Below are 20,000 nucleotides of genomic sequence, written 5' to 3'. Positions count from 1 at the left end.
CCACCTGCAGCGTCACAACCTTCTCATGTGAAGCTCTGAGAAGTTGTTGTGGCATGAGAAAGTATTATGATGGTCCTCTGTGCACACACACACACACACACACACACACACATTAGTATTCACATGAGCCTCTGAGCTTGAGACGCCCCTCGAACAGAGCTGTCTGGCTCTCTGCAGCCTGTGGATGATATTTCCTCAGTGTGCCACCGCCTCCAGCTTCAGCTGCCTCCCCTGTGCACGTTCTGCACCTCCCCACCCTTGTTAATGAGAATTAATGGTTGGTGGTGGTGGTGTGTGTGTGTGTGTGTGTGTGTGTGTGTGTGTGTATACGTGAGGTGGCATCTAAACACTGTTTTGACAAGGCTGGCTCGCCTGACCTCCGAGACAAAGCTGCAGAGTGCAGGAGCAAAGCGCAGCACTGTGCTCGACCATAATTACTATCCTGTCTGACATTTCATATAATCACTTCCCCCCCCCCGGGAACACACACTGTCCCTTTGTGGCCACAGCTTAATAAAGACCATGTAAACATGGCTTTGGTGTCGCTCCCCGCTCCCCGCTGCCTCTGTACTCCTCTGTCCGCGGTGCTTTCATGGTGATCATGTAAGAAACAGTGCTGAGTCTTTTTTTTAGGCAAACAAAATAACACTCTTCACATATAAAGTTATTTAGGAGGAACTGGTTCCCAACCTGGGGGTCCCGACCCCCACTAGGGATCACCAAATACTCACAGGGGGTCGCAAGGACATCAAACCTTTTTTTTAAATCCTACAGTTGCTTTAGATTTCAGGATTTCATTATTTTCTGTGTGCAAAACTAAAGGAAGTTTGGGTTTTTATTTAAGATATAAACTTACAAAGGAGAAATGTCCTGGCGTCGGTAATCGTTAAAATACATAATACAGACAGATTGTATTAAAGGTTCATTAAAATAAGACACAATATTCAGAGGAAATGTTCTCAAACTTCATCCAGCTCTGCAGTTATTGTACAATTCATCATTTGTTCTGCACTGTTATTGTTATGCATTGAACATGAAATATTCATGATATGGCACTTAATCAGTTCATTCAATGATAGAACAGGGCTCCCTGAAGGAAAACAGTTGGGATCCAAGAGGCGCTGGATTATTTATCGTGTGTGTATCAACGTGATATCATAATGTCGTCTCTGAATATCACTGTTATCGTTAATGCTGCGACTCTCCTGTCAAACGTCCATATACGACACACATGCGGATGAATTTCATGTCATCTACGTGCACAACATTAATTTACATATGCAATCGTGAAGACATCTCTCTGACGCCGCTCCGATTACGGGAATGTCACGTCAATCATCATCTTGTTTCCTCTGAGCGGTCACGTTCATCTGCCCATTGCAATGCAATTATGCAAATCGCATTCCCATGACACATTGAGGGAGGGCGGGGGGGGCTTCTATCTGCACCCCTCCCTAATGAGATTGATGTCCCCACATCTATCAGTGTGGGAACTGCCAGAGAAGAAGCCCAGCGTGCAGGGACACGGCACATAACTCACAATCTCCCGGCTCACACCGCAGGGAGGGGCGAGCGAGGATTTAGTTCGTCTTTCTGTCGAGGCAAACTCTATTTCTCGCCGTCTCTTCCTGTCTCATCGCTCTTATCTGGCACTCTTTCTCACACACACACACACACACACACACACACACACACACACACACACACACACACACACATATAATTCCTTTCCCGTCTTCTCAAAAGTTGCCCCATTTACATCCTGCAGGCGCAACAAAGAACAATTTGCAATGAAAAGTTTACCTTGAAAATGTCAGCCGCATCTCAGGGCGGATTTATCACCGCTGTGAAAGGCAGTGAGACGGGGGCAGAAATACAGACATTTTGCAATAACTGGATGTTAATGGCTTTGCAAACAGAGCAGTAGACTCACAACGTGTGTGTGTGTGTGTGTGTGTGTGTGTGTGTGTGTGTGTGTGTGTGAGAGAGAGTTGTTTGAGTTTGCACTTAAATTGCGATGCTCTTGGAGTGTCGGTGTAATTACTAGCAGTGAGTGACGTGCTGTCAGACACGTCGTCACTGTGCCAATGTTGTTGTGACGGAGACAGATGGTAATTTGTGAGCAAGCGTTTCAGTTTCATATCTCACACACACACACACACACACACACGTGCACGCTCACACACACACTCGTGCACGCTCACACACCACACAGACAGGCACAGCACGCCAACTTCAAATACATGCTGCGCTCCTCTATAGAAATATGCTACTGTGACTCCAGTTATTATAGAAGCTGAATGTTAAGTCTCACTCTTTATTGTGAGACTATGTTCAAGTGGAAGCAACAGAAGCTATTTAGTGATAATTAGGCTATTAGGGATATTTTCCTCCATTTCCCTGTCCATTACCTCCTTCAATCTCTCCCCCACCCCCCCTGCAGCAGAGGAGCCTGGCAGGGCAGCGCGGCTCTTCACACGAGACCCGTCTCAGCTGCAGGGCTCCATCCTGCAGACGGCTCTGAGGAAAAGCACCCAGGGCTTTGGGTTCACCATCATCGGAGGAGACCGACCCGATGAGTTCCTTCAGGTCAAAAACGTCCTTCTGGACGGGCCTGCCGCGCATGACAACAAGATCGCCTCAGGTATTTCCCCTCCTCCTCCCCCCCTGCTTATAGAAGTGCACTCACAGTATCTGGAGTATCTAGAAAGAAGAGTTGACCCGTATGCCTCTGGGGACATTTCTGGCTTTTTAATTCTAAATGTTTCAATAATTTTGATTGTGTTAATAATGTATCTGGTATAACTTTTAGCAACACTTTTAAAATGTTGAAAAAGTCAAGAAAAAAGACAAAAATGTTCCGATTGAAACACATTAAAACGACAATGTTTGATCCCTCAGTCATTACAGCATAAAATCTGTTTTCTATGATCTCAGCTTCACATCTGGAGGCTTTAAAATTTAACCTTTTACAGTTTTCTACCAGATTGAGACATTTTTGGGACAAAAACAAGCTGATTTCCTGCACAGAAAATAAAAATGCAATAAAAATGCATCAACGTTGGTGATAATCATCGACATTTTCCATCCAATTTAGTTGTTTTTTCATTAAAAAAAGCAGCATTATTTTAACAAACTGGCATTTAAAGGGTTAACATTCTGAAAATAAATGAATATTTGTTAGTTAAGATCAGGACTGAAGTTGGTTAAAAGATTTAACTCGGTGAAAGTGGAAAATACTGATAATATATAATAACTTTATTGCCGTTTTGGACATCAGAGTGGCAAACACGTTGAGAGGAAAAACAGCAAACGGGCTCTTTACCGTACATGTCACTTTGCTCGATCAAGAAAAAGCAAACGTTTAGAGTTTATAGTGTTCAGTGGAGAAGCTCTAAAAATAGGAAACGCTCTGATTTTATGTGCAGTCATATATTGTATATTGTGCTAATGCAGTGGATGCTACATGTAGCATAACTAGCGCTGCTGTGAATTCCCTTTTATTGTAAATATAACTACTGTGAGTACATGCACGGTGATTGTAGCACGGGGACTGTAGCACTGTGACTGTAGCATTGTGACTGTAGCACGGGGACTGTAGCACGGTGACTGTAGCACAGTGACTGTAGCACGGGGACTGTAGCGCAGGGACTGTGGCGTGGTGACTGGCGCGGGAACTGTAGCATGGTGACTGTAGCACTGTGACTGTAGCACAGGGTCTGTAGCACGTGACTAGGGCGATGACTGTAGGGCGATGACTGTAGCGCGGTGACTGTAGGACAGTGACTGTAGCACAGTGACTAGCACAGGGACTGTAGCACGTGATTGTAGGACGGTGACTGTAGCGCGGTGACTGTAGCGCGGTGACTGTAGGACGGTGACTAGCACGGGGACTGTGGCACGGTGACTGTAGCACGTGACTGTAGCACAGTGACTAGCACGGTGACTGTAGCACGGTGACTGTAGCATTGTGACTGTAGCACGGGGACTGTAGCACGGTGACTGTAGCACAGTGACTGTAGCACGGGGACTGTAGCGCAGGGACTGTGGCGTGGTGACTGGCGCGGGAACTGTAGCATGGTGACTGTAGCACTGTGACTGTAGCACAGGGTCTGTAGCACGTGACTAGGGCGATGACTGTAGGGCGATGACTGTAGCGCGGTGACTGTAGGACAGTGACTGTAGCACAGTGACTAGCACAGGGACTGTAGCACGTGATTGTAGGACGGTGACTGTAGCGCGGTGACTGTAGCGCGGTGACTGTAGGACGGTGACTAGCACGGGGACTGTGGCACGGTGACTGTAGCACGTGACTGTAGCACAGTGACTAGCACGGTGACTGTAGCACGGTGACTAGCACGGTGACTGTAGCACGGTGACTAGCACGGTGACTGTAGCACGGTGACTGTAGCACGGTGACTGTAGCACGGTGACTAGCACGTGACTGTAGCACGGTGACTGTAGCACGGTGACTGTAGCACGGTGACTGTAGCACGGTGAATGTAGCGCGGTGACTGTAGCGAGGTGACTGTAGCACTGTGACTGTAGCACGGTGACTGTAGCACTGTGACTGTAGCACGTGACTGTAGCACGTGACCTAAAAATAGGAAACACTCTGATTTTATGTGCAGTCATATATTGTATATTGTGCTAATGCAGTGGATGATACATGTAGCATAACTAGCGCAGCTGTTGTAGTAGCGTGTCGGTGGCTCTGTGAATTCCCTTTTATTGTAAATATAACTACTGTGAGTACATGCACAATGACTGTAGCACGGGGACTGTAGCACTATGACTGTAGCACTATGACTGTAGCACGGGGACTGTAGCACAGTGACTGTAGCACGGGGACTGTAGCACTATGACTGTAGCACGGGGACTGTAGCACAGTGACTGTAGCACCTTGACTGTAGCACGGTGACTGTAGCGCGGGGACTGTAGCACGGTGACTGTAGCACAGGGACTGTAGCACGTGACTGTAGCACGTGACTGTAGGACGGTGACTGTAGCATGTGACTGTAGCACGTGACTGTAGCACGGTGAATGTAGCACGGTGACTGTAGCACTGTGACTGTAGCACGGTGACTGTAGCACTGTGACTGTAGCACGTGACTGTAGCACGTGACCTAAAAATAGGAAACACTCTGATTTTATGTGCAGTCATATATTGTATATTGTGCTAATGCAGTGGATGATACATGTAGCATAACTAGCGCAGCTGTTGTAGTAGCGTGTCGGTGGCTCTGTGAATTCCCTTTTATTGTAAATATAACTACTGTGAGTACATGCACAATGACTGTAGCACGGGGACTGTAGCACTATGACTGTAGCACTATGACTGTAGCACGGGGACTGTAGCACAGTGACTGTAGCACGGGGACTGTAGCACTATGACTGTAGCACGGGGACTGTAGCACAGTGACTGTAGCACCTTGACTGTAGCACGGTGACTGTAGCGCGGGGACTGTAGCACGGTGACTGTAGCACAGGGACTGTAGCACGTGACTGTAGGACGGTGACTGTAGCATGTGACTGTAGCACGTGACTGTAGCACGGTGAATGTAGCACGGTGACTGTAGCACTGTGACTGTAGCACGGTGACTGTAGCACGGTGACTGTAGCACGTGACTGTAGCACGTGACTGTAGCACGGTGACTAGCGCGGTGAATGTAGCACTGTGACTATAGCGTGGTGACTGTAGCACGTGACTGTAGCACGTGACTGTAGCACGGGGACTGTAGCACAGTGACTGTAGCACGGGGACTGTAGCACAGTGACTGTAGCACCTTGACTGTAGCACGGGGACTGTAGCACGGTGACTGTAGCACGGTGACTGTAGCACGGTGACTGTAGCGCGGGGACTGTAGCACAGGGACTGTAGCACGTGACTGTAGCACGTGACTGTAGGACGGTGACTGTAGCATGTGACTGTAGCACTGTGACTGTAGCACGTGACTGTAGCACGGTGACTGTAGCACGGTGAATGTAGCACGGTGACTGTAGCACTGTGACTGTAGCACGGTGAATGTAGCACTGTGACTGTAGCGCGGTGACTGTAGCACGGTGACTGTAGCACGGTGACTGTAGCACGTGACTGTAGCACGGTGACTAGCGCGGTGAATGTAGCACTGTGACTGTAGCGTGGTGACTGTAGCACGTGACTGTAGCACGTGACTGTAGCACGGGGACTGTAGCACAGTGACTGTAGCACGGGGACTGTAGCACAGTGACTGTAGCACCTTGACTGTAGCACGGTGACTGTAGCACGGTGACTGTAGCGCGGTGACTGTAGCGCGGGGACTGTAGCACAGGGACTGTAGCACGTGACTGTAGCACGTGACTGTAGGACGGTGACTGTAGCATGTGACTGTAGCACTGTGACTGTAGCACGTGACTGTAGCACGGTGACTGTAGCACGGTGAATGTAGCACGGTGACTGTAGCACTGTGACTGTAGCACGGTGAATGTAGCACTGTGACTGTAGCGCGGTGACTGTAGCACGGTGACTGTAGCACGGTGACTGTAGCACGGTGACTGTAGCATGTGACTGTAGCACGGTGACCAGCGCGGTGAATGTAGCACTGTGACTGTAGCGCGGTGACTGTAGCGCGGTGACTGTAGCACGGTGACTGTAGCACGTGACTGTAGCACGGTACTGTAGTTGATGCTCCAGGATTCACATTACGCTCATATTGATTGCATTGAAGCTCTTACAGCCGCACCAGCGCTGCTGCTGAGAATCAGCATGAAAGTAGAACAGAGAGTAATTACTTTTCATTGTTTAATTTCCCCAGAGAAGGAAGGTAATTCATTAAACCAAAAAAATAATGTAATTAATTTCATTGCAAGTGCTGAAGTGAAACTTCATGTGACGTTTCTGGATTCAAGACTTTCTGACTTCTGGCCTGCAGCGTTTGTTTGTTTGAGACTCGTCTTTTACACGGTGTTATTCTGTGCATGGTTAGTTATTGGTCAGTCATTAGAGATGTGTGTAGTGTGTTCTGAACAGGCCCTAAATGGAGCAGGTATGGAGCTAATTTCAGAGTGAAACCTGAGATGTGTTTGTGCGGAAAAGGTATTGATTGTGTAGGAGGCTGAATCCTACGCTGGGCTTTCAGCCAGATGGCCAGTCAGCAATCCAGCCGGCCGTCCAGCGTTACAGTATCTCAGCCGGGCCAGGGGTGAGGAGAGTCTCCCCCCTCCAGGGAACAGAAAGGAGGAGAAGAGAGCAGCATGATTTTATACTCTCGCTCTCTAATCTGGTACATTTCCAGTTTGTCTGCCAGAAGCTTCATAAAGTAACTTTTTATCCAGTTTTAAGCCACATTTTTACCAGACACTTTATATTGGAACCAGATTCAGATGAGATGAGAATAAAGATTATTTCCCCCCCCTAACATGTTGTCTTTACAAACCTCATTGTGCCTTTGAATGTGGAGATGTGCCTTTTGTTCTTTCAGGGGACGTGATCGTGGACATTAACGGGAAGTGTGTTCTGGGGAAGACTCACGCTGACGTGGTGCAGATGTTCCAGTCCGTCCCGATCAACCAGTATGTGGACATGGTGCTGTGCCGGGGCTACCCCCTCCCTGAGGAATCCAGCAGCAGCGAAGAGGCGTCAGGAGGCCTCTCCACCTCCAAGGACACTTCCCCTTCCCCCTCAACTTCCACGCCACAGGAACCCATCTACATGCTCCCAGACGGAGGGACCCTCCCCAGGCAGACTGCCACCGTGCCGCCCATGACCAACGGAGGACGCCACCACCACCACCATCCTCACCAGCACCACCACCTTCCTCACGTCGCCAACCAAGACGGGCCCGACCCCACTCTGCTCCAGCCGGAGCTGGTGAGCGTGCCCTTGGTAAAAGGCCCCGGTGGGTTCGGCTTCGCCATCGCAGACTGTCCCCTGGGCCAGAAGGTGAAGATGATCCTGGATGCCCAGTGGTGCCGCGGCCTGCTGAAGGGCGACGTCATCAAGGAGATCAACAGGCAGAACGTGCAGACGCTGAGCCACTCCCAGGTGGTGGACATCCTCAAAGACCTGCCTGTGGGCAGCGAGGTCAACGTGCTGGTGCTGCGAGGAGGTGAGTTGCCCCGAGACGAAAGTGTGGCTAAAGCTGCAACTCTGAACTCGTCCTGAGAAGTGTGTGTGGCAGCTGGTGGGGTTACCGTGCTGACGGCGGGACATCTCTACGTTAAATCACTGTCTATGTTAATCTGCTCAGGTTACTGTTCAGACAGGAAGCTTTACTCCCCCTGCACGTCCCAAACCATGTTAATCCTCACACAGCTTTGTGTGTGTCTCTCTCGTACTTTACCTTTCAATATAGAAAGCAATGAGTGAAACAACAGGAGAGGAGCCCACCTGGGGGAAACATTCATTTCTTAAGCCGAGACTCTACAAACAAAAACATGTTTACAAGCTCTGGTTTATTCAGAGGTTTTAGGCTCTTTATCTTCTATAACTCGTCTTCTTCAGACGAGAGGAACATGAGAACATCAGAGTGTGTGTGTGTAACTGTGTGTGTAGATGTAAACTCTCCACAGCTACATTACATAACGCCTCATGTACATATTAAACACTTGTGATATAAACTTGTGTTGATGTGAGTCATGAAGTGGGGAAGCTGCATGCTGATATCTGTTAGTTTAAACATTCACCTGTAGCTCCCCCCTGAATCCTCCCAGCGTTCACAGCTCGTCTTAGTTAAGGTGAGATCTATTGCAACACGTACATGATTTAATTTTTACATAACAAGGTGAACTGTGGTTTTCTGGAAGTATTGCTTGGAAACACAGTGATGTTAAATAAAACAATTTCACGCTCTGATCCACACTCTGCATCATCCGCCGTGCAGCTTCCCAAACAGGCAGGAAGTCGTGCTCGGTCACATGCTACTGCTGTGCCAGGCGGGCGGCGAGTGATTCACTTGCTGCTCACAGAGGAAGAAGGGGAGGCAGGAGAGGAGAGACGAGCATGATGGGTAATCATGGCCCTGCTCCTTACTTCAGGCTTTCACTCATTTGAAGGGCTTGTTCCCTTTTGCCTTTGCTGCAGTGCAGTAGCCTAGATTCAGTGTTGCACCCACATATCAGATGTACTCAGCTGGGCTGTGCTCTGAGCCCCAGGGGTGTGTGTGTGTGTGTGTGTGTGTGTGTGTGTGTGTGTGTGTGTGTGTGTGTGTGTGTGTGTGTGTGTGTGTGTGTGTGTGTGTGTGTGTGTGTGTGTGTGTGTGTGTGTGTGTGTGTGTGTGTGTGTGTGTGTGTGTGTGTCATTTGTTCAACATGATTACTCGAACTCACTAAAAAAGAAATAGAATAAATATTTATTTATATATAAGTAACTCTGCAAAAGGAAAGGGGTGCGCTTGATTTACAACACAAGACGAACGAGAAATAATCGTTTTATCTCAATTATTTTGTTTCTATAATTGTTGGGAGCCAGAATTGTAATTGCATTTTTAATTAGATTAATTACCCAGCACCAGGTTCGTTTTAACCGTTTATGTGTTTTATCTTTAACTTCTGTGCTCGCCTGCTAACTTTCCACACGCTTTCATAAAGATTCAAGGATGATTTATTGTCATTGTGCAGCACAGGGTTGCTCAACAAAAGCCTTTTCTATTCAAGCTCCACAAGAAAAACCTGACAAAACACAAGCAGCAGCGTCTTCCTGTCGTGCACGTTTAGAATGTAAACAGCACAAACACAACAGCAGTGTGGACAGAAATCTATATAATGAATGTGATCGTGTGTCCGTGCAGCTGACTGCTGATACTCTCCCCTCTTACACTGGCTGGGGGTCATCGGTGCAGCAGACAGCTGCAGGTTTAACCCCGAAAACGTTCTGCCCATGGCCTACTGCCTCTGTGTCTCCCATCCTGCATGTCCACTTAGCTCCTGGAGTACACTGCCCCCTGCTGGTGGAGTCCCTCACTGAGCGTGTGTGGAGGGAAGATGATGTTTGTTGCTGCTTTCCTACAGAATTGAATTTAACATCCACTTCTCTGCTTCCAGGTCAGACGTCTCCCGTGAAATCACTAAAACCCGTAAGTTGAAATCTTCGTCACATTAGAATGAAACAAAGAATGAACTGATGATAAAACTCCCACTGAATTATTCAAAGCAAAGGTTTTTAAGTTGGTTACCCTCGAGCAGCAGTGTGTGTGTGTGTGTGTGTGTGTGTGTGTGTGTGTGTGTGTGTGTGTGTGTGTGTGTGTGTGTGTGTGTGTGTGTGTGTGAGCTGTTGTTTGCTACATTATTCAGTGAGCCCACATTAGCCAGGCTGTTATTTCTGGAGCTGCATGTGGGTAAATATTCTGGCTGCTGGCACACAGCAACTTAACATCCTCTGTGCGGGTTTCTGAGATGATCCGTCGTGTTCAACAGCTCGCTGCTGAAAGAGAGGCAGCAACAGGCGAACGCGTCTTTATTTGTAGAACACACAACTATAATGTGCGGCTGCATTATTTACAATAAAGAAGATGCAGCAGGTCAGTCCTCCTTAAATACATGTTACAATTAGAATATATTTATAATTCAGTATATACATCATACTACCTAAATACGTTTTATTATATAGGAATAAAACATTAAAAATATATATTTATTGATTTTACACATTGTACAGTGTATAAACATTAATTACAAAATATATAGATATATTTACAATGAATAGTTAAATGAAAGATAAGATCACAAACACAGAAAGAAATGCATCATTTTCAGTGTAAATTGTCACCATTTTTAACAAATTCCAAGAACATTCCCCAGATGTGTTTCTAAATATAGATGTGGAGTTTTACCACCGATAGAGCGCCTGGCTTGTAGTCGACATGTCGGCCATTTTTCTTTCTCCATCAGACGGAGAACAATTATCTTTATCTCCAGATCTGAGTCTTCACACTTCTGTGTTGCAGTGCACGGCTCCCATGTCCCAGGCCGTCTCCCAGCCGACTCCTCAACAGTCCCCCCAACCCGCCCCGCAGCAGGTACCCCTCCCCTACTCGCAGCCCCCCGCACCGCTGCAGCGACAGGAGATGACCAACAGCACAGAGGCCCTCGGGGGGCCCGAGGCGGCCCCCGGCCCGTACACGTTCCCTGCCAACACGCTGCTCTCGTCTTCACCCAAACCGGACGCGTCTGAGCTCTACCTCAAGTCCAAGGCCTTGTTGGACAGCAAGCGTGAGTTCACAGGAGCATTTTGTATCTGTGCACGAGTCCTGTTCAGCTCTGTGTTACACGTTCATGTTACCTACGTGATCAAAGATCTTTTACTTTTTATTCAACGTCCCAGGAAACCGTCGACTCGTCATATATATATGTTGTGTGAGTTAGCTGTACGTTAGCATCCTGCGGTGATGGCTTTAGGACTTTAATCATGTTTTTATTCTAAATGTAAAGCGATATGACGTCACAGGCTTACGACGCCTGCACACAAATACATTAAACAATTATACCAAAACGTTCTCTTCTCTCTGCAGCTGCTAACACCAAGGACCTGGATGTGTTCATCAAAAGGAACCAGGAGTCAGGATTTGGCTTCAGAGTCCTCGGGGGCGAGGGGCCGGACCAGCCGGTAGGTCGCAGCCGAACCCTCAGATACTCTGAGCGTGACGAAGCTAATCCATATTCCAGCTGCAGTCAGCTGCCTGAGTTTACGCTCTCTGCTAAAGGACAACGGGGAAATAGAGAAAAGCAAATCTCTACTTTGCACGTAGCAAAGTAGAAATGCTCAAAGCACCCGAGAGGATTATTAACCATGAAGCCAGTCGGTCCTCACATCAGCTGTTTCTCTCACACCCACAGGTGTACATCGGTGCCATCGTGCCCCTCGGCGCGGCTGAGAAGGACGGCCGCCTGCGTGCCGGGGATGAGCTGCTTTGCATAGATGGCGTGCCGGTCAAAGGCAAATCCCACAAACAAGTGCTGGAGCTGATGACCAACGCGGCTCGTAACGGCCAAGTCATGCTCACGGTGCGCAGGAAGCTGACGCACTCAGGTGGGTCCGCTGTCCGAGAGCTCCGGAAGCTTTCTTGTTTTTACTCCTTTTATTTGGAAGCTGCAGGAGGACCTCTGAGCCAACGCTTTGATCTAACCCTAATCCTTTTCAATTTGTTCTGGATGACTTCGTCGCGAATGAATCTGAATAAATGAAGTTCAACCACGTTAGAGTGTTCTCGTACGCAGACGTGTCCCTGACAAGAAAATAAAGTCTTTAATCACAGCAAAGTGTCTCTGTGTGAGAAGATTAGATCAGCTGGTGGAGATGATTTACATCTCAAAGGATGGAGGGGAAGAAAGAATACGCTAAGTTTGCATTTCCTGCAGCACAAACCCCTCCTGCATTCAGCCTTGTTTACCCCCACAAACCCCCCCCCCGCTCCATGAATAGTTCAGCACTTTTTCAAATGACTTGGATTTGATGTATCGCAACAACAGTTCTGATCACGGTGCAGAAATGAAGCATCAGTCATGTGTACGGCGTTACGCTTTAGAAAGAGAGTCCCTGACACAACAGGGACTCAGCAGAACAGACGTACGGGGGGGGGGGAGGGAGATGGAGGGAGATCAGTCGTAGGAATAACTCATTGTAAAGGGCTTTCATCTGGAGGCGAGTGCAATAACCACAGCAGGCTCCCGTCATTTCTTCTTGTTTTGTCAGACGGTGATGAAGACGAGGGTCCGCAGCCGCAGCATGTAGCGTCCGCCCTGGTCAACAGCTCGCCGCAGACGCCTCGCGTCGAGGTTCCCGACGCCACGCAGCCCGCTCAGTCCTCGCGGCTGGAGTGCTTCGACGTCACCCTGCAGCGCAGAGACAACGAGGGCTTTGGCTTCGTCATCCTCACGTCAAAGAACAAGCCCCCACCTGGAGGTCAGGGGTCAAGCCATCTTATATACAAGCTTCTTTTAAATAAAGTTGTTTTAAATGCATATAAAGCTGCAGTGTGTGCGAGACATGTGCGTGTAAGGACATCATGCATAACATTTTCATCTGCCTGCTCCGCACATCTCCAACAATAAGCAGTTTGTTGCTGCTCCGCCTGCTCACTGAGACAGCTGACACACGGGGAGATGATCTATAATTATACTGTATATTATTTACTTCATTTAAATGTAAAGTGTTATTCAAGAGGTTTGAAGAAGTCTTGGTTCACAGCTACTTTCTAGAAGATGTAACTTCCTGACTTTAGTCTCCATGACGTCTCTGTGTCTCTGGTGTTCCAGTGATTCCTCACAAGATCGGCCGTATTATCGAGGGCAGCCCGACAGACCGCGTGGGTCAGATGAAGGTGGGCGACCGTATCTCTGCCGTCAACGGCCGCTCCATCATGGAGCTGTCGCACAACGACATCGTGCAGCTCATCAAGGACGCCGGCAACTCTGTCACCCTCACCGTTGTGCCTGAAGACGGTGAGTCGGCTCAGAGAAAAGTCCTCCAGGAAGAAGTGGAGTTGTGCTCTGCGGCGCCACGAGATCTGTGCGTCGCACTAAACGAGCGTGTTGTGTTTCCACAGACAGCGCTCCTCCATCTGGAACAAACTCAGCCAAGCAGAGCCCTTCAGCTCAGCACAGAGCGGTGGGCCAGCAGCCTCCCAGCTACACAGACAGGTACACACACACACACACACACACACACACACACACACACACACACACACACACACACACACACACACTGTGCAGGTTCTGCCACTTGAACCATAAATCGTCTGCGATCCCCTCACAGCAGCTCTGCTTTGAGCTGCGGCTCATTAGCATCTCTTGTGGCACAATCCCCTGTGGTCACTGTTTGGATGGCGAAGCAAAGAAAAAGAGCGACGGCTTAACGGAGAGTTCCTCCTCCTCTTTCATCTCGCTTTTTAAAACGAGATTACCTGCGTCAGACTCTTTAATCCATCGCTGCAGCAGCGTTCCTCGCCCTCAGCATGTGTTCCCCTTCTCTTCCTCTCCGTCTCATCTGCAGCACATGCCTCGGGTCAGCCCGGGCGAGATGTGAGCTGAGACCGCAGGAAGTGTGTAAACTCTTCTCCACGCCTGTAGACAGTTCCCACAAAGGCGTTGTAATGAGCTCTGCAGAGCCCTCGCTGTCTCCCGCTCAACTGTACAAGCAACGCGGCTGTTTGAAGGATTTGAAGGATTTACACAGGTCTGCGTTGTTTAATGAAACCTGCAGAGAGAAGCTGTCTGCTGTAATGAAGAACGCACACACACACACACACACACACACACACACACACACACACACACACTCTTCTCAGCAGATAATCCTTCACCTTGTACTCGTTTCATTATGTTTCTATAGCTCTTGTATGTATCTGAATATATTTAGTTTGAGTCTCCATATCAGGATTCTTAATTGACGATGTTTTCTAAATGCATACATTCGCTCCTGAGATACTGCATCTGGTGGAGTGCGAGGTTCCTTATCTCTATCTATCTAAATATTTGTGATCCACATTATATGTTTGTGGTTTCTGTGCAGGAACGGAGACGCTGAGTCGAGGAACTCTTTCCCTCCACGAGAGACGGGAACTCTCCTCGCGTCGGGCTCTAAGCAGGTAACTTCCACAGCCTCAGGTATTAACTGCTGCTCAGTTTTACACTTTGTGAAGTTTGTATAAAGCTCATGTTGTTGTCTGAACTGCAGGGCTGCTTCGTGGTGGAGCTGGACCGCAGCCAGCGCGGCTTCGGCTTCAGTCTGAGAGGCGGGAAGGAGTACAACATGGGCCTGTTCATCCTGCGCCTGGCTGACGACGGACCGGCTCTGAACGACGGCAGGATACATGTGAGTCTTTAAAAAGGACAATACTTTTCTGCAGGGGTGCAGAATCAAGACAACTGCACACAAAGCTTAAGTTATTTGTTATACTGCAATGTCTCAATGAAATACTGGAACATGCATTTATGTAATGACGGTATGCGCACTACAGGTTGGAGATCAGATCGTGGAGATCAACGGCGAGGCCACGCAGGGCATCACACACACTCGGGCCATCGAGCTGATCCAAGCGGGAGGCAGCAAAGTTCACCTGCTGCTGCGGCCGGGCCAGGGCTTAGTGCCGGATCACAGTGAGTGACCGCCGGCAGCCGCGTGCGTGCACACACATTGTTGCCAATAGATCTACACCATAGTTACATATTTGAAAGCTTGTGATGGATAAGCGTGATAGCAGGGTGCGCAGTTTTCTTTCTTCTCATGCATGTGTTGCAGCTTCTCTCTTTCTCTCCTGTCACGTCTCACTTCTTCGATCTTGTGCTCTTTGTCTGATCCTGTGTTCTGCGCTGGCACGGCTCTCTATTTCTACCCATTTATCTTTTCCTCCTATAGGTCTGAACTCTTCTTCCACCCTGTGCTTCTACATGAAACCAGAGCATCACTAAAGGCCTCACTGCTTTTCTTGGTCTGTCCCTAATAACCTCGGTAAACCTTGTACTTTTGCCTTTCGCCTCTCCTGTCAAAGTGATCCATCTCCCAGATTTAAGTGTCGCTCTCTGTCCCTTCCTTCATCCCCACGATCGATCAGTTAGCAGAGTTTCTTCTCCTGGAGGGCTGAACCAAAGCAGTGAGTCCTAGAAGAACAGCAGACCTGCAGGGGAGCGCTGGGAGGCTTCAGAGCTCTGCAAGTTATTTCTTTAAGGGTATTGCAAAACCTGAGATGCCACTGAACACACACCTCATCCTGAATGAAGACGTGAGACGTGAAGGGAAACCCTAAACTAGATATTGATCAGTGAGTCACAAGTGAGAAGGATCGGTGTGCATTCACTGGCATCAACTGTCCAATCAGATCACAATAGAATGAATTTCTATGACTTGTCGCTCCTAGGAATCCAAAAGCTCATTTCAGCATCACTAAGCCCATAACTCTTCTTTCTCTCTCTGGTTTTCTGCTGCATATATCTGCTCTCAATCACAGCTGTGCAATTCTTATCAGCTCGGGGGGGGGAGGGGTGTCGTCGGCTGATACAAATCTCAAACAAGGCAAATATTTAGAGGGATATTACAGAGCGAGGTGGACACAATATGAGGACCCTGTCCTTCTGTTGCATGACGTGTTTAATTATCTTACATGCGAAATATCCAACGTCAGGGATATTTGAGCTCGTGCAGATCTTGATGCTATGTTGACACTACGAGCGACGAAAGCAGCGAAGCGCGGCGTTGACATGATCAAGCGCTAGTTGACATTGTTATGTGGTTAAACAGCAAAAGCATACGATTGGTTGGCGCTAGGGTTGAGCGATATGTTAACATTAACTCAGCCCAAAAACCGGCGACTCCCAACGTGCAATTTTAAGCAATCATGGAAGAACGTGTTGCGGAAATACTAAAAATAATAATTAAAGAAACAACCACCGAAGGATTCGGCCAGTCGCAAATAGCCGATATATTCGGCCAGTCGCCCAACCCTATTTGGCGCTTCATGGCGTCAGTTGAGCGTTGAAAGAAGTTGATCCGTATCCGGGGTCAGTTTGAAGCTTCATGTCTCTGGCTTCCATTGTAATTGACTTGCAGCAGGTTGCTGTGTCGCTCGTAGTGTGAACGTAGCGTTATAGATCACTCGGTGTCGCTCAGCTGGAACGTGTTCTTACTTCCCGTTGCTTGTTTCTCAGGTTCAAAGGACAAAGTGACCATTCCAACTTCAAGCTTTCCCAGACTTTCTGCATCTGACGGGCAGTCATATCCAGCATCCCCCTCCTCTGTCTCCCTCTCTACCTCCGAACTGTCTCCATCTTCACCCAAAACAACCGCTCCTGACGACTTCCCCGGGGCGTCTGGGTCCCCCGGCACCGGGCAGGAGCACGGGACGCAGGCGAACAGATCCAGAGGACAGCAGCTCCCTCACCACAACACTAAGCGTACCAACAGCCCCAGCGCCAGGAAAACAAGCAGGAGTGACTCCAAACGTGCCAGTCCCAAGAGAGCCACTGATGGCTGGGCAGATCCTGAAGAGCGCTCTCAGAGCCCCAGGAAAACGGAGCGAGGCCACAGCGGATCCCTGGAGGATATGAGGAAAGACAGAAGAGTCCACGGGCAGAGAGAACACCACTCCTCGAGCCCCAGGAAGAGCTCCAACAGGGAACTTGACCCTGCTGTGCCTTTGAAGAACCTGGAAGAGCCCCAGAGCCCCCGGCGTCCAGCTGGCCAACAGCCCGGCATTGCCTCTGGAGACGGGAAGGACTGGAGGTACAAGGAGGAGGATGCAGCCTACTGGCAGGAGAAGGGGGCTGCAGAGACGGGAGACAAAAGCCTGGGGACCAGTGAACGCCACAAGAAGAGTAGAAGGGCTGAGCAAGAGGCAGCGGCACAAAAGTCCCAGACGCACAGGGAGAGGGTGGGCTCGGACGCCGATAGTGGCACCCTCGACCGGAGGAGCAGGAGAGAGAAGGGCGACAAGGAATATCGGGAAAGCAAGTACCATGGGCCAAGTGAAGAAGTGAAGAAGGATCCCAGAGGTTCAAACAGTAGCATCCAGGACCCCAGCTGCAACGGGACCAATAAGAAGGCTCTCATCACCCCGGGTCCTTGGAAAGTTCCCAGTTCTTCCAAGGTCCTCTCCAAGGTGGACTCAACATACGCCGATGTCTGAGATCCTCCCTGAATATATATTAAAGGGATAATTCACCAACAATAGGATCTTCTGTATATCAGTTACTCACTTTGTGTTTCCTTGAACTCTTGAGGAAAACTTCTCTTCCTGCCTCCTCAGTCGAAGTAAATGGAAACAGCAAAAACTATGAAAACATCCACATTTACAAACTCCTGCAGAATAATGAAGTCTCATTCATCCAGCTGTATGCTCACTACTTGTCATTATAGCATTAACATTTAATACACTTCTGCATAAACAGTCTCAGTGTTTGAATAGTTAGATTGTGGTGAACGTGTTTGTGAGCACATGGAGCCATGTGGGCGGTGACATGAGCTCATTGATATACAAATGATCATTTTGTGGGGAAAGTAGTCCCTCAAGGAGAGTCTTACGAAGATGGACATTAAGAACGGAAGGATATATATATATATGTTGTGCCATCTCGGACAAAGCAGATCACTGTGTAACCAGCAACTTAGCTTCTCATTGCGTCTGGTTTTTATTTCTTTCACCCAGTTTGCCTCGGTCGGTTTGCAACGAGCTGCTGACCCGACGTGCTCGTACATACATGAGTGTTTGTACTGTACAAAGATCTTTGGAAGTCTATTTTGTGCCAATCGGAGACTCCAGTTAGTAAGAAGCTGCTGCATATTGCACTCGCTGTGAGGTGACGAGATGAAGCGCTCCCCTCGACGAAGGTTTTTTTTGAAGGTTTTGGACGTTTTCACACAGCTTTTCTTCCTGGTTCACCGACGGATGTGACGAGGAAGTGACGCCGGTGAGTTTCTGGGCTGCAAAGGGCGACAGAGTGCGTCGCGTCAGAGCCCGACTACAGAGGGTTGACCTACGACCCCCCGGAGCTTTATATGCATCAATCAGCAGACCAGATACTTGTGGTTGTACTTCTAATGTTTGTTACATGTGTGTTAATAATAAAGCATAATGTGATTTATTGAAATTAAATGTAAACAGTTAGTACACATATCCACGCTGTCATTTCACTTTGGACGTGGACTTAAAGTGATAGAAACAGAATGTGTAGATCAGCATCTAACAATATGAAATCTATACATTCTGTTTCTAAGATCGGTCTGTTAACGTCCGCGAGTCATAATGTCGTCTACTGTTAGCAGCTCTGTGTGTGTGTGTGTGTGTGTGTGTGTGTGTGTGTGTGTGTGTGTGTGTGTGTGTGTGTGTGTGTGTGTGTGTGTGTGTGTACAAGCTGACTGGTAGGCCTGTGTATTTTTAGATATCGCTGTAGCGTCGACTATAATCCCAGACATATTATTTAACAAGGTGACACACATATTGACACATAATTTAGGTGAATGAACAGAGCGTGATTGTAAGAAGTGAGACCTCTGCCTTCAACTTCTTCAAACTTTAAGAGATATTTGTATTTTTCACAAACGTAGGCACAAAGAAACATCTCATTCTAACCTCCAAATCTATTTTTGACCTTTTTTTTAAAATTTAGTACATGACCCATAATGTGAGAATTATATAGTATGTACATGTTTGCTTAAATGTTCATCATTAACAACACCTCGGCTGTCAGACTCCCTAACAACGCAGTTCATTCTCTTCTCTTTGGCGGCTGCACACGGTGCGTAATGTGAAAATGTTAAATTTAATAAAACGGGGATTTAAATCCCAGATGAAAATGTATATTTTTAATTTATTGGGATGACTTGTCCCTGCTCTGAAGACAAAGTGTAGTGTTGTTAAAGCTTCTGTGGGTTGCAGAGACATCTAGTGGTCCGTGAGCTGCACCTCCTCCGCCCGACGTCACCAGGTGCATCTGTGGCAACACTTACTAATTTATTGTTGATATGATGGCCTACTGTATTATTTCCTGTTCATGCCATTACCATGGATGATACTGTGGCCTTGCATTGCTCCAACATATATATTAAAACAAATAGAAAGTCGTAAATGTTTATAAATTGTACAGCACATGTATAAATATTTGCCTTCATGCAGAAAATAATCCTCTGTAAATGGTTTCATTATTTTTTTAAGGGAGCTGAGAGGAAATTATATTAAAAAAATGGGTGAGAAGAAATAATGTGGTCATGGCCTTCTGTTCATGCACTGATCAATAAAGGTTTACTGAATAAACGTGGTTTGTATTTGTTTGTGGGGAAGAGATCTACAGTTTATATTGGTTTAAACATCTTTGACTTATATATTGACTATATATATATATATATATATATATATTTATATTAGGATATATATATATTAGGATATATATATATATATATATTAGGATATATATATATATATATATATATATATATATATCCTAATATATATAGATATAGTATATATATATATATATATATCAATATATATCTATATCTCCTATTATATTATATATATTAGTTCTATATCGTT

General features: G+C 47.5%; 1 protein-coding gene across 1 annotated transcript in view; it reads left to right on the top strand.

The window, feature by feature from the left end:
* Window positions 1–19,715, top strand: part of magi3a (membrane associated guanylate kinase, WW and PDZ domain containing 3a) — a 136,471-nt gene extending 116,756 nt beyond the window's left edge. Inside the window, exons 11-22 of the mRNA XM_029426101.1 lie at window positions 10,021–10,056; window positions 10,162–10,163; window positions 11,016–11,187; window positions 11,487–11,581; window positions 11,812–12,004; window positions 12,668–12,877; window positions 13,231–13,416; window positions 13,521–13,614; window positions 14,489–14,564; window positions 14,654–14,791; window positions 14,937–15,075; window positions 16,621–19,715. Of these exons, the coding sequence (XP_029281961.1) occupies window positions 10,021–10,056; window positions 10,162–10,163; window positions 11,016–11,187; window positions 11,487–11,581; window positions 11,812–12,004; window positions 12,668–12,877; window positions 13,231–13,416; window positions 13,521–13,614; window positions 14,489–14,564; window positions 14,654–14,791; window positions 14,937–15,075; window positions 16,621–17,597 (2,318 nt within the window). The 3' untranslated portion in view covers window positions 17,598–19,715. The remainder of the gene's footprint in view (window positions 1–10,020; window positions 10,057–10,161; window positions 10,164–11,015; window positions 11,188–11,486; window positions 11,582–11,811; window positions 12,005–12,667; window positions 12,878–13,230; window positions 13,417–13,520; window positions 13,615–14,488; window positions 14,565–14,653; window positions 14,792–14,936; window positions 15,076–16,620) is intronic.
* The last annotated feature ends 285 nt before the right edge of the window (window positions 19,716–20,000 follow it).

The sequence above is a fragment of the Cottoperca gobio genome, unplaced genomic scaffold (genome assembly GCF_900634415.1).
Source record: "Cottoperca gobio unplaced genomic scaffold, fCotGob3.1 fCotGob3_104arrow_ctg1, whole genome shotgun sequence".
NCBI lineage: Eukaryota > Metazoa > Chordata > Actinopteri > Perciformes > Bovichtidae > Cottoperca > Cottoperca gobio.
Note: the sequence above shows the minus strand (reverse complement) of the source record. Positions and strands in the feature narration are given on the sequence as shown.